The sequence below is a fragment of the Camelus dromedarius genome, chromosome 4 (assembly GCF_036321535.1).
Source record: "Camelus dromedarius isolate mCamDro1 chromosome 4, mCamDro1.pat, whole genome shotgun sequence".
Taxonomy (NCBI): domain Eukaryota; kingdom Metazoa; phylum Chordata; class Mammalia; order Artiodactyla; family Camelidae; genus Camelus; species Camelus dromedarius.
The window spans coordinates 6296119-6320173 of NC_087439.1; the positions used below are offsets into that span (position 1 = coordinate 6296119).

The 24055-nt window shown below is 48.5% G+C and overlaps 1 protein-coding gene across 1 annotated transcript; it reads right to left on the bottom strand.

Annotated features, from left to right (window-relative positions):
* Window positions 1-18925: 18925 nt before the first annotated feature.
* Window positions 18926-20154, bottom strand: TEX51 (testis expressed 51). Its single transcript, XM_064485404.1, has 5 exons — window positions 19956-20154; window positions 19783-19857; window positions 19479-19568; window positions 19227-19244; window positions 18926-19138 (listed from the first exon to the last, which is right to left on the bottom strand). Exons 1-5 carry the CDS (start codon window positions 20152-20154, stop codon window positions 18948-18950), a joined length of 573 nt encoding a protein of 190 aa, XP_064341474.1. The 3' UTR covers window positions 18926-18947.
* Window positions 20155-24055: the final 3901 nt, after the last annotated feature.

Genomic DNA, 24055 nt, shown 5'->3' on the forward strand with positions numbered 1-24055 from the left:
CATATTTATTAGTGAAGAAATGGTAGCTGTTGTAACAAAAATCCCCTAAATCTCAACAGCTTAAGACATAAAACAGTATTAATTGCTCAATTCTGATGTGGTTATTGGGTGGTTGGTGAATAATATGCTCCAAACAGTCTTTCAAGGGCTGCTTTTCTTCTCTCACTGTTATCATCTCCAAAATGTGGCCAGCAATGTTACCCCAGAAGGAAAGAGAGTAGGGTGGAGATTTATATGAGCCAGGCTAGAGGTGGTGCACCCCACCTCTGCCATCACTCCCTTCAGCTTAGTTCAGTCCCATGGCTCCAGACTAACTCCCAGGGGGTTCAGAAATGTAATTAAACTGTGTTCCTAGGAGAAAATAAAAGGATTTTGGAAGTACATATATTGTGCATTTTTAAATTTTTTATGCTCAGAAAGACACTGTGTTGCACCTATAGCAGGCACTTTAATATGCATTTTCAGACTCAGTATATGAATTAAAGAATCCGTGCCTGAATGATGGCTCAATCTTTCAGTAATGATAATCTAGTCATTAAAACACCCCAGAAAATTAAAGTTGGGTTCATTGGAGCCATTAAGGTCAATGCTGGTTTATTTAAATCAGAGTGGAAGTGTGGGTTAATGAGTGTAGAGGGCTGGGAGAGTACCTGGCATATAGTAACTTATATGTGGTAGCTATTATAATGACTAGCTGATGGGTTTCCCCTAGTGGTCTTTAGTGAGACACTTCCGATTGCTGCTGGTTCTGTCTGTTCTCTCTGTCCCTCCTTAACCAAATTCTGGAGTTTTTAGTAATAATTGATATTTTCTCAGTGGAAAGGAGGTGCTGCCTTAAACATTTGGGAGATTCAGAATCAGTCATGTTATTCTTAGTCACTCAGAAAGAGATTCTGGCTTTTTAACTGGTACTAAGCAAATTTGCAAAGGCAGAAGTAGAGCTCCATTGACATGCTTAATAACGCCACTATTTGAAGCCAATAAATTTAATAAAATTTGCCAACAACAGGGTAGCTTACTAAGTGCTGAAGTTTTTTCTACAAAATCCTCTATGGCTTATGAGGGAAGCCATTTCTTCTTCTAAAACTCTTATTCTCGCCAGGCTTTCATTCTCAGTGTGGGACGTCTTACCAGTCCCTCTAGCTAGCAGATTACTCCTCTCTCTTGATGTTGATTTGGTGTTGTCCAGCCAGGAAAAAGGGATATGAGTTTAGGGGTCTTGGGAAAAAAGGAGCGAAGCACAATCAGTCTTCCCAGGAAGACTGTATGATGAACATGAGAAGCAGGGTCAGAGATGTGGACACAGAAGAAGAGAGAATGCACTTCCATGGAGGAGGTCACATTTGAAATACCATTCTGATGGGTCATTCCAGTCAGAGGGGCTCTGATGAGTGGGCACAGTGTGTCCAGCAATGGGGTCTGAGTTGGGAGTAACAGGAGATACCTCTTGGTCAGAGAGACCATCTGATGGCCTTGTTAAAGAATTTGGACTTGGCTCTGTGGACAGGGGGAGCCACTGAAGGTGTCTGAGCAGTAGAGTGAATGATTACAGCTGTGCCCTAAGAAGCATAATGTAGCAGCTGAGGACCCTGGATTTGAGCAAGACTGATGAGAGTGTGGCAGTGGTCCAGTGAGACAATGAGAAGTTACACTAGTTGACTCAGTAGGTGGAATGAGGCCAAGAAGTTAAGTGCCAGGCCCCATAGGACCAGCTTTATCTCTCACCACATACCCCCACCCCAACAAAGACTCAGTGTAGGTTAGTGGTCTTCATACTTGAGTGTGTGCTTGAATCAGCTGAAGGGCTGTTAAACTCAGATTTGTGGGTCCTATCCCAGAGTTTCTGATTCAGAAGATCTGGGGCAGGGGCCAAGAACTTATATTTATATCAAGTTCCCAGGTAATGCTGATGTTGTAGGTCTGGGGACACATTTTGAGAACCACTGGGAAGCAGACTACCTTTGCTGAGAACCTGAAGTCTCTGCAAACTGCTCTCAGTCTCACAGAGATGCAATGTTAAGTCCAGTTATTTGCACATATGCGCACTTGACTACTCAGGTGTGGTCACTGGGCAAAGTGGCCCAAACAGAAGATTTTTCTGGGCCTGTAGCTCCTCAGTGGGGTTCCATTGCTCTGAGTCTCCCAGTATTTTCAATTTAGAGTCCCTACAGAAATATAACTGACCTGCCGTTGGTTTGGCTGAAAGCCAGTAGGTAGCAGACCCTCTGATGTGGCCAGGTATTGGGGAAATAGTGACAGCCTGGGGAGAAAGTTGTTAAGGGGGAAGAATGATGGTATTAAGGACTGCTCTAGCTGACTTGCTGGAAGTTCCTAAGATTCAGGTCCTGTGGAGCGATGAATGGGGCGGGGAAGAAGGGTAGGGGGAGGTGTAGGGAGAAAGGGGGAAAAGGAAGACATGGATTCAGTAAGAAGTGGAAACCAAGGAGAAGGGGTGCATGAGGAGGGAGAAAGGAATAGGAGAAAGGCAGAGAGAGATGAAAGGAAAGGAGAAAGTTGAGGTCATGACTGACTGTAGCCATTTTAGCTCAAAGTTTGAATTTTCAAATTCTAACATCACCTCTCTCCATGACCACAACGATATCAACACAAGGGTGACTACTCTTTCTTGCTATGTGCCGGGGACTTTGTATCTTTTCTTCTTCAGTCTCATACAACCCTGCAAGGTAGGTTTTATTGCCTGGACTTTATGGATGGGGAAACTGAAGCTCAGAGAGATTAAACCCTGGGTTAACCTGTAGTCCATCTCCACCTTGTGCACTTCCCCTCTGGCCTCTCACACTCACCTGCAGGACTCTAGGTCCTGAGGGAAGGTGGGGACTTTCAAGCAGCACCATGGACAGCAGCTTTCAGCCAAGAGGTAGGGTGAGAGTAGTTGCCCAAAGGCGGTGGGCAGGACAGATTCATGTAGAACATCACACCAGGTTTGGTCAGGATTAGAGTCTGGCAGTTCAGATCCTGGCGTTCACACACTTGATCACTCAGCCATGCCCTCTGCACGATTCAGTTGGTTGAAAAAAATTTTTTAATTTAATTTTTTAAAATGGTTTATCACCTCTTCTGTCTGTCTCAGCAGAGGACCTCACCTCCACTTTCACTGAGCGACAAGCTCCCTTGATGTCCTGCATTTCTACCTACAAAAGAATGTTTCTTAGTCTCTTTCTATTCTGCTTTTCTATTAATGGTTGCTCTTTCCTGATGTCCTGTCCTCTGCTGAGATGGACATGAAGAAGCACTGCCCAGATCTGCCTTCAGGGAAGGATTTGTTACCCAAGATTCTGAGTGCTCCCGGCATAAAGCTTTCAGCTGTCTTCAGGGAGTCCCTAAGCTACAGGGTGACCTTGCCTGGGGTAGCTTACAAGTAATGACTGATCAAAGCAGGAGTGTTAAGGCTCAGCTACTTCAGCCCTGTGCAGAGCACCTGTGAGTGCCCGAAAGTGTAAGCCTGCATGATCACATGACATCTCCCCCATCCACCCCTGCTTTCATCCTCTCCCTCCCACAGGTGTGGATTCCAAAGGCACTACCCTGTGACCATCTTGCTCCTCAGACTCCACCTCAGGGTTGGCTTCCTGGGGAGCCCAACCTGCCATGTCCACTCATTCCTTGGACCTCCCCAACTCACGTATCTCAGTCCTGCTTATTCTAGGGAATCTGAACACAAATACAATCTTGCCTTTCTGTTATTTGCTTTCCCTTCTCTGATGAAGCTGACCATATATTTTACTTATTTTTCTGCTCTTAGGATAAAGTGCTGGCAAGTCTCTTGAGTGGTTTGTGAGAGGTGGTAACACAAAGCCAGCCTTTTCACTTCTAGGGTGTTATTTTACTGATTTTTTCACACAAGTGTGAGGTGACATTTGAACATGGTTATTACTGCAGTGTTGCTGGCAATAGCAAAGCAAGGGATACAGGCTGAATGGGCAACAAAAGAGATGTGTCTACATAAACTATATCAATTTAAGTTTACGACACAATTCTGAAGGAAATAAGAATGCTCTGATTTGAAATGATCTCCAATACATATTGTTAAATTAAAAAAAAATCAAGGTGCAGACTGGAGTGTGCAGTCCACTGCCATTTGTGTCAGAATATGTTTAACTACATGCTTGTGGAGCCAGAAAATGCACCTGGAGCTGTGAACAAGAAACTGAGAACTGGCTGCCTGTGGGGCGGGGAGCTAGGAAAACTGGAGGACAGTGGTGGGAAGGAAGACTTTTTTCATAGCTTCCCCTTTGTGCTGGCAGAGTTTGAATTATGTGGACTTTGTACTATGTGGCTTCTTAGCTCATTCAAGAAATAAATCTAACCCATCCATAATAAACCATGGAGGCAGTTGCACCCTTTTGAGAATGGCAGGAAATGAGTGCTTTTAGTTGCGTGAAGCTGCTGGGAGGAATGCTGGCATGCATTGCATGGGCGGCGGATGTCTGGGTGAGCTTGGACATAGTGCAGATTTGGAGAAGAATGGCTGGGAGAGCAGGCGAGGGGTCTAGGTCAGGGTCTGTGGGGACTGAGCTTGGCATGGAAGCAAGGGGTGGCCAGGGGCACTTTCAGCCTTAGAGGATTGTGCTGACCTGGACACCCAGCTTTGTTGTCATGGGGCTGCTGTTCTAGCGCAACAGTCCAGAACTGAGTCTGGCAGGCACACCGCAGGGAGAGCAGTCCTCTCTGCAGCAGACCAGCCCCCAGGGCTCCTGCTGTATCAGACTATCTCCCTTTTGGTCTGAATGAGCCTTTGGAGTTCTTGGATGATTGAGGAAGTGGGGAGAAGGTGGCCCAAGGGTACAAAACCGGACATGGTGCTGATCTGGCTGTTAGTGGTTTGGAAAAACACTTTCACACTTCATGCTGATTGTTGCCAGAGCTGTATTTGTAACCAGTGCTCTCTCTTCTGAGCTTTATATTATATATTCAATTCTGTCTAGGACACCTTTGTGCGGATGTCCCACAGAAGCCACAAGGTCACCGTGCCCTGAACTAAACTCATCTCCTCCACTGCAGCCCTCTCCGTCTCCTCAGCTCACTTCTCTCTTCTTTCTCTTCTAAGCCAGAACCAAGGTGTTGTTGTTGGTTACTCCTCCTCCATCATCTCTCCTGCACTTTTCCAGACACCTCTGCCTTGAGCTATTCTAGAATTGTATTGCCTGTAGGACAAATTCCAAGCACCTTAGCATTTTGTGAGAGTCCCCGTGATCTGACCCTCACCTGTATCTCTCATCCCACCTTCGACGCCCACCCTCTCCCTGCTGTTGCACTCTCTCCGCTTGAGTTCCCATTCACTCCCAACCTGCTTGCCTCTAAACACTCAGCTCAGGGGCCACACTCCTAGGGGTTCTTCACGATCTCCAATCTGAGGTTGGTACCACTTCCATGTGCCCCTGCTGGCTCCCCTCTGCACAGCACTGCACACTGTGTGGGTCATTGTCAGCCTCCCACCTCCTGGGAACCCCTGAAGGGCAGGATGCATGATCAGGTAATCTTGGAGTCTTTAGGACCCCAGACGCCAACGCTGTGCTGGACACCAGCTGGGTCTCAATGGACGTTAAGTGAGTGAAGCAAATGACCCCTATCTCCTCATGCTGTTGGGGAGGAGACAAAGCCCATGCAGCTAGCTGGTGAAAAGCCTGGGCTGGACCTTCCCTCCTGAGCCCAAGCTCAGGGCTCTGTGCACTGCAGGATGGGCTATGCTGTTGACTTCTGGCCCACAAGGAAGTTGAAATACCCAGGAAAAGTCCTTTATCAGACTTTTATGGTCTATTTTTTTTCCCTTTCAAGTGGCTTTCCCTGAATTTCGCAAGATTCTACTGCTGTGAAATTGAGGAAGAAAGTGAATTTGAATTTACTGGGGTCCTTACCTTGAAACAGTTTCCTCTCTGAATTATTAAAAATAAAAAACCTCTAGTGTGGAGACCTAGAATCCCATTTCCCGGCCAAATACATCTTGTCATATTTCTGGGACTGATTTCACAGCTAATTAAGGATGTATGATAGCTGCCTTGCTTCTGCACAACTCTCTCATATCAACAGGACTGGCCATGGGAGAAAGAAAGTGTTAAACTGTCTAAAAATAAAGCAAATCTCCCAGCCTGTCTGCAAGAAAGTTGTCGGCTTCTGGTTGGACTTGAGTGGGAACAGATGGATGGCAGAGGAGGAGACTCTGAAGGAGGCAGGAGGGAACAGAGATCCCCAAACTGTCCTTTCCAAGGCCATCTGGTTTCTCCACTGGGCTCCAGCCTTCTATCTTCAAGGGTCACAGGTCCCAGCCAACAGGGATGAGACAGTCTGATGAGATATCCCATCTCTGCTGGCTCCTCCACCGTACTGGCTAAGGCCAAATTCCACATGGTTGGGGAAGGTCCTGACCCACCTATGGTAATTGATGTCAGGAGAGAGGTTCTGTCTTAGTTTGGGCGGCCATCATTACATGGTTTAAACAACAAAATTTATTTCTCACAGTTCTCGAGTCTGGCACTCTGAGACTAGGGTACCAGCAGGGACAGGTTCTGATGAAGGCTTTTTTTTTTCTGGGTTGTAGATGGTGGCCTTACTCTGTCCTTACATGACAAAGAGAGAGAGGGAGACAGTGAGTACTGGTGTCACTTATAAGGGCACTAAACCCTCATAAGTTCTCACTCTCTCCACCTCATCGAACCCTAAACTACTTTGGTAAAGGTCCTCTTTCTAAATACACTCACATGGGGGATTAGGGCTTCAACATGTCACTTTTAAGGGGACATAATTCGGTCTGTAGCAGGTTCCTTCTGGGGGTAGGGGAATTGACTGGGAAGGGCACACGGAGCTTCCTGGGGTGTTGGAATGCTCTATATCTTGCTGTAATGATGCTTTCATGGGTATATACTACGCAAAAATCTTAATGTTTATACTCTCCCTTGTATGTAAATTATACACTGATTAAAACAAAACCATGTGGAAAAGAAGTCTTGAATTACATTCCAAATACTATTAATTCATTACTGGCATGTATTGTAGATGTCTGAAGATCTCCAAGTGTCAAAAAGCCAAATGTGTGTCTTTGGTTTTGCTAATGCTGAGAGGTCTTATTCCTGACAAAAGGCAATTATTCATTAGTAATCATGTCGACTGGTCAGTGATGAGGAAGCAATATGTAAGCGCTTTACATCCTAACTTTTTTTTTTTTTATAGTTGTATTACTGGTTTAGGTATGTTTTAGGAATATTAAAAGCAGAGAGGGAAAAGCAACAAGTAACACACAAGGGGACTCCCATAAGGCTATCAGCTGATTTTTTAGCAGAAACTCTGCAGGCCCGAAGGGAGTGGCATGATATATTTAAAGTGTTGAAAGGGAAAAATCTGCAGTTGAGAATACTCTACCCAGCAAGGCTCTCTTTCAGGTTTGACGGAGAGGTTACAAATTTTACAGATAAGCAAAAGCTAAAAGAATTCAGCACCACCAAACAAGTTTTACAACAAATGTTAAAGAAACTTCTTTAGGCTAAAAAGGAAAGGCCCCAATCAGAAACAAGAACATTACAAAATGAAAAAAACTCAGTGGTAAAGGCAAACATATGGTAGAGGTAGGAAATGATCCATGCAAAAGCTAGTAGGAAGGTTCAGGGGCAAAAGTAGTAAAATCATCTGTCTCCGCAATAAGCAGACAAGGGGTACACAAAACAATTAGATGTCAAATATGATACCAACACCAATAATCAGGAGAGGAGCAGAGTACAAGGGCAGGGTTTTAAAAATGCATTTGCAATTAAGAGAGCACCATCCTAAAACAATTATGTATATTTGAAGATTGTTATATAAATACCTCAGAGTAACCACAAGCATAAAACTTATAATAGATATACACACATAAAAGATAAAGGAATCCAAATATAACACTAAACTAGTCATCAAGTCACAAGAGAAGAGAACAAAAGAAGAAAGGGAAAAAAGAGACCTACAAAAACAACCCCAAAACAATTTAACGAAATGGCAATAAGGGCACACATATCAATAATTACCTTAAATGTAAACGGACTAAATGCTCCAACATAAAGACACAGATGGATTGAATGGATACAAAAACAAGACCTGTATATATGCTGCCCATAGAAGACTCACTTCAGAGCTTAAAACACACACAGTCTGAAAGTGAGGGATGGAAAAAGGTATGCCATGCAAAAGGAATTCAAAAGAAATCTGGAATAGCCTATAATACTTACATCAGACAAAACAGACTTTAAAATAGACTGTCATAAGAGACAAAGAAGGACACACTATAAGGACCATGGGATCAATTCAAGAAGACGATATAACAATTTAAAATATACAGCATCCAACACAGGAGCATCTCAATACATAAGGCAAATATTAATGGACATAAAGGGAGAAACTGACAGTAACACAATAATAGTAGCAGACTTTAACACCCTACTTACATCAATGAACTGACCATCCAGATAGGATGTCCATAAGGAAACATTGGCTTTAAATATCACATTAGATCAGATGGACTTAATTATAATACAGAACACTCCATCCTAAAGCAGCAGAATACACATCATTCTTTTCTAGTGCACATGGAACATTCTCCAGGATAGATCACATGCTAGACCACAAGACAAGCCTTGTTATATTAAAAAAATGAAATCATATCAAGCATCTTTTCCAACCACAGCACTGTGAGACTAGAAATAAACACAAGAAAAAAACTGCAAAAAACAGGAACATGTAGAAGCTGAACAGTATGCTACTAAACAACAAATGGATCACTGAAGAAACCAAAGAGGAAGTTGAAAAATACCTAGAGACAAGTGAAAATGAAAACACAATTATCCAAAACCTATGGGATGCAGCAAAGGTAGTTCTAAGAGAGAAGTTTACAGCAATACAAGCTACCTCAGGAAACGAGAAAAATCCCAAATAAACAACCTAATCTTACATCTAAAGGAACTAGAGAAAGAACAACACCCAAAATTAGTAGAAGGAAAGAAGTCATAAAGATCAGAGCAGAAAAAAATGAAACAGAGACTCAAAAAAGATCAATGAAACTAAAAGCTGATTCTTTGCAAAGGTAAACAAAACTGATAAACCTTTAGCCAGACTCATCCAGAAAAAAGGGGAGTGGGCCCAAGTCAATGAAATCAGAAATGACAAAGGAGACGTTACAACTGACACCATAGAAATACGAAGGATCATTACAGATTACTGTGCACAACTGTACACCAATAAAATGGACAACCTAGAAGAAATGGACAAATTCTTAGGAAGGTACAATCTCTCAAGACTGAGTCAGGAAGAATTAGAAAGTATGAACAAACCAATCAGCAGTAATGAAACTGAATTAGGAATTTAAGAAGTCCCAACAAACAAAAGTCCAGGACCAGATGTCATCCCAGGCGAATTCTATCAAACATCTAGAGAAAAGTTAACACCAGCATCTCAAACTATTCCAAAAAATCACAGAGAACTCCGGGTACCACTGGGGAGGGTGAAGAGGGAACAGATGCTGGTGGGGGACTGACCTCTCGCAATCTGCCTGGTACCTTCTTGGTTTTAGCACTGAAAGTTCTCTGTCTTGGGAACCCTCCCAGTTCTGGGAAAACCTGAGTAGTTCTCATGAAATTGGCCATCAGAACAAAGCAGGGGTATGTGTTTCTCTACAGCAGGGACATATGGTGTAAAAGCAGGGATGTGAAGACCAGACAGATGTGTGTTGGAATCCCACTGGCAACACATTGGGTAAACCTCTAGGCCTCTGTGAGCTTGGTAACTCATCTAAGAAGGTGAATAATCTCTGCAGGGCTGTTGTGGGGATCCAGTGAGGTCGTGGACGAAGGCCGGAAACACACAGCTGGGAACCCATAAATCCTTGCCTACTCAGGTCCGTGGCCTGATGCCTCCAAACCTAGGCCTATCAGTCCTGTATTCAAGATGATGCAGGAAGGAGAATATTGATTTGCATAAACATTCATCAGTGTATTACTGAGGGTGGCTGGGACTGGATGTAAAATGTATGCTCTGCTTCATTAAAAACTTTGGACATGAATGATTTTCTTTCTCCCTCACACTGAAGCTAAAAAAGAAGTCTGTTCCTCTTGTTAGAGGACTCCTCACTGTAATGGGTGGTAGTGGCACCCGCTGTGAGCTGCGTCCCATGGAGTCGGATGCGGGCTAGGAGGTGGGGTGTGTGGAGGTGGGGTGGGCCTATCAGGACAGCTGCTCCCATGTCAGATGTGAGGGGTCTCCAGAAGAATTCCGAGCTCCAAAAATCTGTTTTCCTTCTGGATCAATGAGGCCAGGACCCTGTCTATCCTTCGGGCCAATGGTAGGGGGACACCTGGACTCTCAGGGTGAGTGGCCAGGCCTTCCAGAACAGGACTGTCCCAGCCAGAACATCTCACCAACACATTTAGAAGACAGAGCCAGTAAAAAAGGAGAATGATAATGGGGCCATGGGTTCACATAAATATCCTAACAGGATCATTTTCCTTAAATGAAGATGGAATGGGACTTATTCTTTTCAATTACAGAAATAATAAACATTCTAGTCTCTTGATCAGTTTTCCTAACTACAGGCAGTGTTGTTAACGATGAAATGCCTAACATGAATTCCGGGTACTGTCCCCATTACAGTACCATAAAAGCTGCAATCAGACAGTTATTGCCAGTGTTAGCTTTGAGCAACTGAGGGGAGATTAGATTTACTTTTTTAAAAACTGCATACATGTGCAACAGATTTATTGGACCTCAACAAATGTTCTTCGAACAAAAATTATAGTCTTAAATACTCTTCAGAAAATGGCCTCATTAAATCTTATTCCAGATCATGCATTTCAACAAAATTCAAGTTAAGTGGGCTTACTGGCTTCTCTTTCCTTAGATAATTAATCCAATGAAAGCTGATCTTTAAAATGGAGTTACCAATCGCCTTGAAAAATACAAATTCTTGGGGGGAGAAGGGTGTAGTTCAGTGTAGAGTGTGTACTTAGCACGCAGGAGGTCCTGGTTTCAACCCCAAGTACTAATAAATAAATAAATAGACTTAATTACTCTTGCCTCAAACAAACAAACAAGGAAAAAAGAAAAATACAGATTCTTCATCCCCCCCGCCCCCTGCCCCGTTCTGTCTGTTCCTCTTTGCCTGTGGTTTCTTGACCAGGTCCTTAGAGGAATGAGTTTGCTCAGATAAACATAGTTTTAGAAGTGGGACTTTTTATGTAGATCACACTGTGGTGTAAGACAGGCTGGTGGTAAGCCCTGGCCGTGGAAATGCAAGCAGGGCCCCAGTTTATGAACCTGGATCGTTTTCCCTGCTGGGATTACTACTCAGCGCCCCCACCTGGCTGGGGGAGGATCATATTCCTGCGTCCTCTGCTAGTTGCCTGGGGAAGCTGGGTGAGCATGTGCTTTGGGGTTGGATAAGCCCGCTGTTCGCCCTACAGCTCAGCGGCCTATAACCGGTAAGTTCCTGGAAGCTGGGGCGGCCCTGAGTAGGGTGCACAGAGCATCCCTAACTCTGAGAGAGCCCAGACAAAGGGAGGTCCAAGCGCTGGCGGGGCAAGAGCCGCAGGGCCTGGGGTATGGCTTGCAGGTGAGGATTGCGTGCGCATGAGGCTGGGTGCACCGCAAGGTGCTAAGCCCACCAGCGAGGGGAATGTCCTCTGTTAACTTCCAGGTCTGTAAGGGCCAAGGGGGCACTGGGAGCCAGCTGGGCCACCCACCGCATCCTCATCTCAGGTGCATCCTTGAGGGTAAGCCTAGCGCCGGGATGGGGCGGGATGGGGCGGGACGGGGGTGGGACGGGGCTGGGTGGGGCTGGGTAGGGTGGGGCAAGCAAGCAGTCCTCAAACCTTGAACTAGCTTAACTCCACTGGGCAGGGTACCACTGCCGACTTCTCAGGGAGACCCAGCCACCTCCTCCTCCGGAGGTGATGATTGACACATCGCTATCCCCCTTCCTTGCCGCCAACTGGGGAGGAAGAAGGTCCCGAGCCCTAGGGGTTGAGCCGGCCCTTCTGGTCAGGCTCTCAAAGCCCGTCCCCGGGATCGCGAAGCCCCGAGGGCACACGAAGAGCCTCTGCAGTTCGCGGTGGCTGGTTCTGGAGGCCTGGACGGACACAGAGTGAAAGCGGGCGACACGGGGAATGTAGAAAAGGAAAGAGACGTCTTGCGTCCTAATTCAGCTTACTGACTCCTCATTGGGTGGAGCAGCCTTGCACGTTTGGGGGAATTTAGGAAATGGTTTTTGACTTCCTGTTGCTTTTGGTTAGGAGCAGAAACTCAGGGGCCACCAGGGGCCGGGCAGGAGGTATGCACGAGGGGGTGGGTCAGCCCGGGGAGGGCTGCCAGGGGCTCCAGTGAGGGGGTGGGTCAGGGCTCCTGCTGGGGCGCCTGCAGATGTGGGCTTGGAAAGGTCTTGTATTCTGTTTTGGGAGAAAAATAAAAGGAAAAATCAGATTTTAGTGTGAAAAATCTCCTGAATTTTAGAAGTTGACAATCAATTAAAAAAACAAAACAAAACAAAACAACGGTCTGTGGTGCACAAAAGCTGTCTGCCGGTGGACTGGACGTCAGGTCTGTCGGCGTTTCCTGCATAGACTGCACCACCTCTGAGGGTTCATCCTTGTGGTTGGGAGGGGTGTGTGAGTGTGTGTGTGTGAAAGAGAGAGAGAGGGAGGGAGATAGTTTGCTCACACCCAGAAGAATACAGGGAAGTAGAGGGTATGTCACAAGCTTCAGTGGGCAGGGCTGGAGGTCCACCCTGGCCCCTCCTACCAGAGTCCCCAGTGTGCATCTTGGATTGGGGCAGCAGACTGCTGGCGGTGGGAATGGGGCTCTGTGGATGGGGTAGCAGGTCCTTAAGCATGGGTAAATGATTGATGATTTGCATTGTAAAAAGAAGCTGGGGACTGTACCCAGGAAGAGACCCCAGGGAAGGGCCTACCCTTTGGGGACCGGTTCCCTTAGACTATGAGGGACAGTTGTTGGTGAGAACTGCTCTCCCCACCAATCAGCTTCCACAAGGGAGGTGATCCATAAAGGAACAGAAAGGTCGCTGTGAGGAGTACGGGAGATGAGGTGGGGAGAATGGCCCCCATCCCTCTGCTGGGTGGGGCGCCCAGCTCTGGGCGGGGCTCAGCCCGGAGAGGGCCGTCTTCTGCTCCACGCTCACCTTGGGATTGGAGTAAGGCCAAAGCCGCCCCGCTGTCCAAGAGCGGTGGCCTCTCCGTGATATCTGGTCTTTAGTTAGTAAGACATCCAGTGCCACTGTGTCCCCAGCAGCAGGAAACGGGCGGCCTGGGGGGAGAATGCATGGATGGCCACAGTCCCAGCTCTGGAAGCTCAGTGCAAGGTTCGTCCTCCTCAGCTTGTTCTCAGGGCCAGAGGATTCCGAACGTGTTTCTTTCCTTTGACTTCTACAGTCACTCGCTGTGCGGCCAGACAGCCTCAGTCTGCAGTCCACTGCCCATCTGCCAGGACCCAGGTACACCAGGACATCGGCTCAGCACGAGTTCTACCCCCCCCAAGCCAGGGACACCACATCTTAGGAGCACGGTGGGGGCTGAGAGTGTGGGTTCCAGAGTCACACAGCCCTGGCTCCTGTCCTGACTAGTTGTGCGACCTTAGGCAAGGTCCCAGATCTCTCTGGGTCTCAGCTTCCTCATCTACTGAAAGGGAACAGTGACTTCAGCCTCCCAGCATGGCGGGGGTGGGCTGAGATGGTGCAGGTAAAGGGCGTGCTCAGGGGAAGTGTTGTCATCACCAGCTTCACTGTTGTGCTGGTGGTGGTGCCCTCCTGCGCATCTGCACTGGGCAGCACACTGCCTCCGGGGTCAGCCCTCTCCCCCTCGCATGCAGTTGTCCAGGAGGCCATGCACAGGGACAGCTGGGGAACCAGCCCAAGTATGTTGTCAGGGCAGAACACCCTTCAGACCACAGGAGGTGAGTGTGGCAGAGGTCCGGGGAGGGGGGTCTTGGAGGAGGGAAGAGATGTTTTAGTTGGTCAAGCTCCAGTGCCCTGGGTGTGTGTGTGGGGGCCCTCAGCCCTGGTAACCCCAGGCTGCGCTGTGCTCTCTGCGTCTGCAGGGCCCTGGGTCCCTGCTGGGTTAGAGCAGGGAAGCTGTGAGCAGTCTCCCGCAGCATCTGCCAACAGCAGGAGGTGACTGGGTGCAGGCGGAAGGGCTGCTGGGATTCTGTCTGGCGATCACATGGGACTGTTCGAACAGATGTTTCTCAACAGCTGGGCCCTGGCTGGGAGGGGCTTACTTTCCTTTTTAGAGTTTCAGCTACAAAGTTCCTGACCAGAGAGTGTTTCTTGCTTAACTTTATCCTAAACATTTACATTCATTTTTAGAAATAGGGAGACCAAAGGGGTCCTTGGGTTTCCCCCACCACCCCCTGGGGCAGGGGTCTAATAAGGCATGATGCTCCTGGAGAATGTCATTCTAAGTGAAGTAAGCCAGAAAGAGAAAGAAAAATACCATATGAGATTGCTCATATGTGGAATCTAAAAAAACAAAACCAAACCAAACAAACAAACAAAAACAAAGCGTAAATAAAGGACAGAAATAGACTCACAGACAGAGAATACAGACTTGTGGTTACCAGGGGGGTGGAGGGTGGGAAGGGATAGACTGGGATTTCAAAATTGTAGAATAGACTACACTGTATAGCACAGGGAAATATACACAAAATGTTATGATAACTCACAGAGAAAAAAATGTGACAATGAATGTGTATATGTCCATGAATAACTGAAAAATTGTGCTGAACACTGGAATTTGACACAACATTGTAAAATGATTATAAATCAATAAAAAATGTTAAAAAAAAAAAAAGGCATGAAGTTGCAGCTTTGCAGAAGGTGCAGGGCGGTTGCCACGTGTGCAGGAGCACCTTGTTGATTTCAGGGGAGGCAGGCCTGGTGTGAGAGTCGCTGGTCCCCAAATGAGGCCACTACCTGCCCAAGAAGTAGACAGCACTGGCTGCCCAGTGTGTGATGAAGGGGCTCCCCACCCATCCGCCCCCTCTGCCGTTGCTACCCCTCTGCTGCACGGTAACCAGGCATGCCAGGGACAGTGCCACTTGCCTGTGAGGCCCGAACCAGAGGTCTGTCACTAATAAGACGAATTTCAGGCAAAAGGGGTAGCTGTGATAAGTCAGTGGACAATGTATTTTTGGTTATGTGAGATCTTACAGTGGTTACAATGTTGTGTTAGTTTCTGGTGTACAGCAAACTGAATCGGTTGCACAAATATATATTTACATTTTTTCATATTCTTTTCCATTATAGTTTATTACAAAGTATTGCATATAGTTCCCTGTGCTGTACAGTAGGACCTTGTTGTTTATCTATTTTATATACAGTGGTGTGTATCTGCCAATTCGGAACTCCGAATTTATTCTCCCCACCCCTTTCCCTCCCGATAATCATAAGTTTGTTTTCTATGTCTGTGAGTCTGTTTCTATTTTGTAAATAAGTTCATTTGTATCATTTAAAAAAATTGGTTTGGCCTTTTTTGGGGGTAATTAGGTTTATTTCCTTATTTGATGGAGGTCCTGGGGATTGAACCCAGGACCTTGTGCATGCTCAGCATGCACTCTACCACTGGGCTATACCTCCCCCCTCATTTTTTTTTAGATTCCACAAATAAGTGATATCATATGGTATTTGTTTTTCTCTTTCTGACTTACTTCATTTGCAGACTTTCTGTTTTGTTCTGCTCTTTTTGGTGTATTTTATTTTTAGTTGCCCTTGGTAGGAATGTTGGCCTGCTCCAAGCCATTCTGTCATATCTGGAAACAGGGGCCCTTCAGAGCCTATATCGTGATCAAAGTTTGCCTGACTCAAAAATCCTTACTCTTTCTACTCTAGCAGAAGTCAGGATTTAGTTTTCATGCCAATATGGCCATGAATAATAATAAAAAAATCTGTTGATAAGAGATACATGCATACAGACAAACAGACAAACTCCTGCTTCATATAAATTACACCCAGGGTTTCCGATTTTCACTGCAAGCGTCAAGAAACAGTTGCTCTGGATACTTCCGAGGTAGTGGTCTAAGTCTCAATTTAAATACAAATGGGAAAATCTTATCACCGCCAGGGAACTTGGCTTTTCCCACGTCCTGGATGGCAACCGGATTTCACAGACGTGCAGAGAACCATGGTCTCCCAGAGGTTCCTGAGCGCTGTGCAGGGGCTCCGGCCGGCCATTCAGAATGGTTATGAGTCTGTCTCCAGCATCCCCTCTTCCCAAACTCCTTACATCTCTGGACCCCTCCCCTCTCTGTAAGCAGAGAAGATTTGTGGAGAGGGTGGAAGGGGTACCGTCTGTCCAGGCACAACCACCCTCCCTGGCTCCATCCAGGCCTCTGGCATTGCCCTGCGGCTTGGGACTGCCTCTGGCAAAACCCTCCCCTGCGTCTCTGCTGGCCCGCTCTGCCCACCTGCTGTCCTGGAGTCTCTCGTTGGGTTCTTTTCTCAGGTTTGCTTTGGACCCACACGCACTTGGGAGCCTCCATGCGCCTCCCTCTTACCTGTCTCTCATCTGGGCCCCTCCTTCCAGCCATATCACTTTCTTGGAGTTTCCCATCGAGGTCTCTCATACCTCCCTCCTCTGCTGTGCTGAACCCTCAGTGAAAACACTCCTCACTCCCTTCTGCCTTCCCCGGCCCCTCACTGTTGAAGATGCCATCTCAGGGAGGCCTTCCTGGCTTCCGGGAGGGGTGATCTGGAGATGCCTGCAGCTGGGTTCCCACAGCTGCCCTTGGCCGTGGTGCTCCCCATCCTGGCTGCCGTTTATGTCCTGTTTCTGTCTCGCCTTGATCTCTTGCAGTACCCCCACTCCCGCCCTTACTGCCAGATGGCGCTGCTGAAGTCAGCCAACTTGCAGCCGGGCCGCCAGCTCGGAGGAGGAGGACCAGCGGGGCAAGAGGAGACTGGAAGCCTGTTCTGGGAGCTGAGCGATGGGCCCCAGCAGGCAATGTGAGGCTGGTGTGAGCCTCAGGGGGGATCAGGAGGAAGATAGCTTTGGCAGGAGGCAGGTGGAGCGATGGGACAGTCCCCACCAGCCCACGGCGGGGAGGACTGCAGAGCTGCTGCAGTGCCCAGGACCCCGCAGGAAGCGGATGGCTCGGACCATCAGAACACTAAGACAGGGTTTTAATGAAGGATATTTACAAGGCATGGGCATAGGGAAACCCCAAGGCAGAGTGCGGTCTCCTAGGTCTCGGAACTTCAGACCTGTTACCACCCCGGGTTGGAGGGGTCAGGGGAGGGAAAGTTACCAGAACCCAGAGGTAAGAGAGCTTCCTGACGGCAACTGGGACCTTTGTTCAGTTGAAGGTGACCCGCGGCTTGCTGGGTCCCTGCCGAGAGAGGAGAAGCAGGCCTGCTTCTGCCTCTGAACTGCTGCTGGCCAGACCCGACCAGGGGCAGAGGGCAAGGAGGCTTGTGGTGGTTGCTGCAGTCAGGGAGCAGGGTGGCAGGGGGGAGGGGGGCTCTGCGGAGGGACAACGACAGCTGTGGGTGGAGGGCACTTGGCGGGTCAGGTGGGGACCGGGGGCTTGGCGGCCACCGTGTCCTGGGTGCCTGGCCCCGGGTGTGTCTGCTCACACTGGGGGCTGTCAGCAGCCCTTTGGAGGCCCTCAATCCAAATGGGCCCTGAAAGCAGGACCCCGGGAGCCGGACTTGGGGACTCCAGCCTCTCTACCCCTGGGCAGACCCTGCTTTCCCTCCTTGGGGGTCCTGGATGCCCCAGGACCTTTTCTGCCTTCTGCTGCTGTTGCTTCTTCTTCTTCTTGAGCCAGAAAAGGTAACATCTGGACCAGGAAACAGGGTGGAGATGGGTCAGTCAAGAAGCAGGTGTGTCTTTCTGGGGGACGCAGGGGCTTGGAGAAATCACTCACCCACCTCCAGCCAAGAGGGCCAGGGGCAGAGCGATGCCGAGGCCTAGGGCCCACGTGAAGGTCCTCCGGGTCCCTGCTGGGGGTAGGAAGGGGGGTCAGTGCTTGGGGGCAGGCAGGGCCATCTCAGTTCCAAGAGGAGCCCACAATCTTTCTTTCTTTTCTCCCCCCAGCTCAGTCACGCGTTCGCATGGGCACCTACTGTGTGCCCGCACACATCCAGAGATGCAGGAGACAGGGTCCCTGCCCTCAAGGAGGGAGACAAGTGAACGGTTATGCTGTGATCCCCCCAGGGAAGCAGGGTGGGCCAGGTGGAGGAGGAGTGAAGGGGGGCGGGAGCTGGTCAGAGAAAGCCTGGGAGACGGGACTTCTGAGCTGGACTTGGAAAAACAAGTAGGAGTTCAGTTCAGATGGTCAAGGGGCCAGACTGTTACAGGCAGAAGACACGGGATGGTCAAGGACAGAAGGACGGAGTCGAGTGTCAGTGTGTCAGCCGCTCAGTGTGGCTGGGGAGGCCAGGGTTGGGGGTGGTGAGCAGGGCCTCTCGAGGTGGGAGGACTTTATCCGAGGGCAACTGGGAGCCACTGAAAGTTATAACAGGGCAGGTTGTAGGTAGATAGGCTACTTGAGAAGCAGTTCTTTGATTGCTAAGTAAGAGGTGGCCGGGAGGGCCAGGGAGGCCAGGTAGGAGATGTTGCTGTAATCCAGGCGAGCAATGAGGCTACCCGAGGAGTGTGGACGTCAGAATGAATGTATGGCAACACACTGAAGAGTTCTTTAGCAAGACCAGGTGATTACCTGTACTGATGGGGGAGGGGGACCCCTGGTTCAGGAGGTCAAGGGCCTGGGTTGGGCATTTGCTGAGAGGGGCCCTGAGGGAAGAGCAGATTTGTGGGCTGGGGATGGTTGTGGATACTGCCCCAGGCAAGCCGGCCTTGAGGACCCGACGGACCTCTAGGGGAGACGTCTTAGAGGCAGCCAGCTCCACGTCGCTGAAGCTGGATGTGTGGAATCCAGAAACCCGACAGGATGGAGGATAGAAGGGCTCAGGGTGGGACAGAGTAGGAGGACAGTCCAGACAGAGACAATAGTGGGCCTCGAGGTGGGCAATGGGGTGGGGGAGTCTGGAGCCAGACGATCGTTGGCCACTTACCTGGGCAGAGGATGGGGTCTTGGCAAGTGAGGAAGTGCGTCCTGCAGTTGTCACAGTTGATGATCTCCAGTGTGGAGCGGATGTCTGGGAGCGAGGATGGCGGGAGCCTTAATGAGGGCTGGGGGCCCCCTCCCCTGCCCCCCACCCAGGCCTCATCCCCAGAGACACTCACCACAGGACTCGTTGCAGGCTGCCCAGGGAGTGACATGGCAGAGAGACTGAGGTGCTGGGGAGGCAGACAGAGCCGGGAGGGGTCGGGGTGTGAGCAGGACATGAAGCCGGGAGGTATAGTTGAGGGCCCCGCGAGAAGGCGGGGATGGGGGCTTCCCGGCAGGGACCTGGGGGTTGCAGATTGGACTCTGTCTCCTGGGATCTCTGCGAGGGAAGGGCTGGAGGATGGGCAGGAGCCAGCCCCACCTCTCACCCTTCTCCTTCAGCTCCATGCCTCTCTCCTTCAGCCGCTCAGAAAACAGCTGCTTCTGGACCCGAACCTCTTCCAGGAGTGACGGTTTATCTGGGTAGATTTAAGAATCAATAATGTAACTCTTTCAAGGTGGGGAATTCAAACCAGTTTTTTCAAAGAGGAACTCTACAGAGCACATGGATGGAGCCGGGTCCGATCTCACCCTTCACCTCCCAGCCCAGGCCGGTGGTCCTCTGGGAATGCCTTGGAGGGCCAGGCTCTGTCCACTCGAGCCCTGGGGCCCTAAGACTCTAAGCTTCCTCACCATCTCGATACTTCTTAATGGCTTGATCTATGTGAGTGAACAATTTGCCCGTTTCTTCCTCCAAGTGGTCCTGACCTGAGCATGGGATGCAGGACAAAGGGAAGTCAGGGGACTATGGCCCCAGGCTGGGTGAGGGGTCAGCCGTGATCCCTGGTCTCCTGGCCATGCCTCACCGAGATAGGAGGCTTCAGCGAAGGCACGGGTGTCCAGAAACAGGGAGTGGAGGCTTTGGGAGAGCTCTGTGGGTGGCCCCGGGCTGCCCCAGAGAACCTGCAGGTCGTAGTCGATCAGCGCAGGCAGCTCTGGCCAGCAGTGGAGGCAGCTCTCTCCGCTGGCGGCGGGCAGGACACAGCCGAGCAGGAGAAGCAGCATCTTTTTGGGGTCCTCCCTCCAGGCCTTACCACCCTGCCTGGCAGGTCCACACTGAATGCTGGTGCCCGGTCTCCGTGGTAACCACATTCTCTTTGCGGAACAAAAGTAAATTCCGCTGGGTGGGGTGAGGGCCAGCCATGGCGCAAGACTTCCAATGGGGACCTGGACATCCTCCTCCGCAGATGGGCTCCCTGATGCTCACTGGGGACGGGTCTCGTGAGGATTCAAGAGGTGGCCGTGCTTAAAAAAAAAAAAAAAAAAAAAAAAAAAAAAGAGGCGGCCGTGCTGCCTTGTGGCCTGATGCCGGCTCTCCTGAGAGCATTTACCGAGTGTGGAATAGCTCAATAAGCTGAAGTTTGGAAGGCCAGGAGAGAGCACCACAGAGAGAGGGCGAGCCACGTAAAGCTCCTGAGTCACCTTTCTGCACGGAGGCGTCAGCCCTGGGAAGCGGGTGGAACATAGGTCTTTTTCGTGGTGCATATAAACCAGCAGCTGTCTTGTACTTGGTCAGTCCAGAGAGGCTTCGTAGCTACTCCCACCACCGTGTAGGCAGATAGTGTAGACAGGGTTCTGGCTGGTGCGTGGAAGTCCGGAGAGAAGCCATCAATGTTTGCTGAAAAAAAGAAAAATCCTTACTGCTCAATGAAGAAAAAGCCAGTCGGATGCTTGTCACCCCACAGCTGGTAAGCTTTGCCCTTCCCTGAGTTCCTCAGACTGAATTATGGGCAGCTGAAAGCCACTGGGCATTCGAGGAACGCTTCTAATGTGAACGAGAGGCAAAATCATGCCGAGAATTCAAAACAAAAGCAAACAAAACCACAGGAAAAAGGAAGGGTACAAAGACATGGTGGGGAGCAGAAGAAAACTTGGAACCCTGCTCTAATTAAGCAGACAAAATATTGCAGAAGCTGCTGCTATGTAAAACATCTGAAAATAAGAGTTATCAGAGATTAAAAAATACGATAGCAGGCATTTAAAAATTACATATATGTGTTGGGAGAGAAACTTTCAGAGGCTTCCCAGACGGAAGTACAAAAAAAAAAATAGAGATAAGAAGTGGAAAAGAAAAGATAAAATTAGACAATCCACGAAATCCAGGTCCAACATCTAGCTAATATAAGTTTCAGAAAGAAAGGACAGAGGAAATGGAGGGGAGAACATTATGTTGTTTGTAGTAGAAGCTGGATGAGATGTACATACAGAGAGGACCGCTATCTTATAGGGAGAGGCGTATGGAGGACAGGAATCAAGGTTTGCAAGAAACAGCAGCAGCCAGTTGGTAAATTCAGCCTGCGGGGGTCAGATGGGCTCTGAGAGGAGGGTGATTCCGAGGCCTGCAAAGTTGTGGCTTTTTCACTGGCTTTGGACATTTTGGCATTAGGGAATTATGCCTGCTTTTTCCGCACTCAGGCAATGCTTCTGGGTATAATTTATATGAAGCAGGAGTTTGTCTGCTTGTCCGCATGCACGCATCTCTTCTCAACAGAGGTTTGGGCTAACACCTTACCATGTGCTACGGGCTTCCTTTTCCTTGGTTTATGTTCTTCCTTTGGGAAACTTTTGAGGTGGGCAGGATTCAGGTGTCACTTTGTCCCTGGCCCAATACCGTCTCGATTCTTTCCCACCTTCTAATCCTTTGAAGGAGCATTTAAACGTAGAATCATGGAGTCTGTGGGCTGGGGGAGCTTTCAATCCAACGCATGACTATAGTTTTAGTCTCTGCTTGCTTGCCTTGATTTCTCTTCTAGTTTCTCATTTAATGCAGTTGTGTGTTGGGTACTTGGAATGAATTAGGAGTCTAAATAATAAACCTTCCATTCCTGGGCATCTTGAGGGCATCTTATGTTGAGATCATATCCATCTTGCTGTGCTTCTGGTTGTTTGGGCGTGTCCAGTATCTCTGATGTGGGACAGCTCACCCAGTGTTTGAAGACGGAAATTAAGCATCTTCTTTTGGGGTCAAACACCATCTCTCCAGTCCAAGAGCTCCCTTAGCCCATCTTAGAATCTGGTTTCATATCTCCCACCATTCTGATTGCTATTCTTTTGAACCATCCCTGACTCCCTTGGCAGGAAAGAATGAGCACCTGGGTTGCCTTTGACCTTGGCAGGGTTTGTGTTTGTGTCCTCCTGCTTCCCCTACTGGTGCAGACTTCCCTGATGTGTTAGTTTTGTATTGCCGCATAACAAAGGACCCTAAACTGAGTAGCCTAGATCAGCACTCATCTATCATCTTGTGGTGGAAGTTTGGGCTTGGCTGAGCTGGGTTCACTACTCAGGGTCTCACAAGGCTAATGTCATGATGTTATGTATCATAACCCAATCACAGGAGTGAACTCCTTCGTTTTCACAGTGCTGGGACTTTGAGTCAAGAGATATCAGCCCAACCTCCAGGGAGGAAAGGGCGTGGAGATTGAATTCTGCTCAAGGGGAGACGATTGTGTCTGGTGTGGACCAGGAGACAGGAATCTTGGAAATCATCTCAGAATTATTCCTGCCACACCTCTAAGCCCCAATTATCTACCCTTTGGATCTGAAATGGTGTCACCACCCCTGACCTCTCCACACAATTAGTCACCAGTTTGGGGTAGGAAACTGTGTCTCCCCAGACCCCCTTAGTATAAGTTAGTTGGAGGCACAGATGCAATGCAGTCCTGATTCTAACTACCCAGAGTCAGTGCACACTCCGTAGGTTAGGGGGCCATCCTTCAAGGGCTAACCTCCTTTCGGATGGGGGCAATTGTCATGCCAGCTTCACTTCTGATCAACCAGCCACAAATATGGAGGTTTCCACTATCTCCTCAGCTTTGATAACTCACTGGAATACTACACTCAGGATTACAGTTTTACCATAAAGGATACAAATCAGGAGCAACCAAGTGGAGAGACACATTGAGAAACATCTGGGAGGGTCCCCAACTCAAAGCTTTCATGTTCTCAGGATGAGTCACCCTCCTGGTATCACCTGAGCTTCAGTGTCTAGGATTTTTACTGGGGTTTCATCACGTGGGCACGACTGAGTTGTCGGCCACGGGACTGAACTCAATTTCCATCCCCATCCCCTCCCTGGAGGTTGGGCTGATATCTCTTGGCTCAAAGTCTTAATCCTCTAATCACATGGCTGCTCTTTCTGGTTGGCCAGCCCCCATTCTGAGTCGTCTCTTCAGCATAAAGCCAGCAGGAGGTCCACCCTAAGGAGCACAGACACTCCTATCACTCAGAAATCCCAAGGATTTAGAGGTTACCTCCCAGGAACCAGGGACAAAGGCCAGCCAGATTCTTTACTGTCCAGTGATAACACATAAAGTCTTTATTGCATATTAACATTTTGGCTGGAATATACCAGGGGCTGGGCTTTGTGTTATGCTTCTGGGGTTTCTTGGAATCTTCTGAAAATTTCTCAAATGCCAGACACAAGCTTTTGATTCTGAGGTGCTGAGTTGTGGGGATATTAAGATAGCAGCAGTGAAAGCTCTAGGGACAAGTAGAACATTACGAGGGCATCTATCTTCGCAAAGTACATGACCGAATTAACTCACTTGGTTGGCAAAACTGTCTCAGAGGTTATTGACCAGTAAATCCTGTCCAGTTGTTACAAGGAACCTCAACTTAAAGAATGTGTGATAAATCCAGGAGGTTGGTATCAGCTTGGTCAATGCCTTTACAAGAGGTTAGATTTAGTTGTTTGATTTTCTTAATGAAAAAAATTAGAAAAAGTTCCTCACTAGATGACCTATCATAAATGAAATATTCATTTCATTTTCTTTCTGGTTAAAACTCATGTCTTGAAATGCTTTGTTGTATCTTAGAATGATCAGTGGCGACGCCTGGGGGGATTTCTCTTGCAGAATTTGTTGGTAGAGAACATTAAAATTGCATGAAGCCCCTCATGTAATTTTAA

Excerpts from the sequence above, each read along its gene's own strand:
- TEX51 (XM_064485404.1), bottom strand. The coding sequence starts at position 20,154 with ATGCTGCTTCTCCTGCTCGGCTGTGTCCTGCCCGCCGCCAGCGGAGAG. Across the intron at positions 19,858-19,955 it reads CGCTGAAGCCTCCTATCTCG|GTCAGGACCACTTGGAGGAA; the intron begins GTGAGGCATGGC and ends TCCCATGCTCAG. Across the intron at positions 19,569-19,782 it reads CATTAAGAAGTATCGAGATG|ATAAACCGTCACTCCTGGAA; the intron begins GTGAGGAAGCTT and ends AAATCTACCCAG.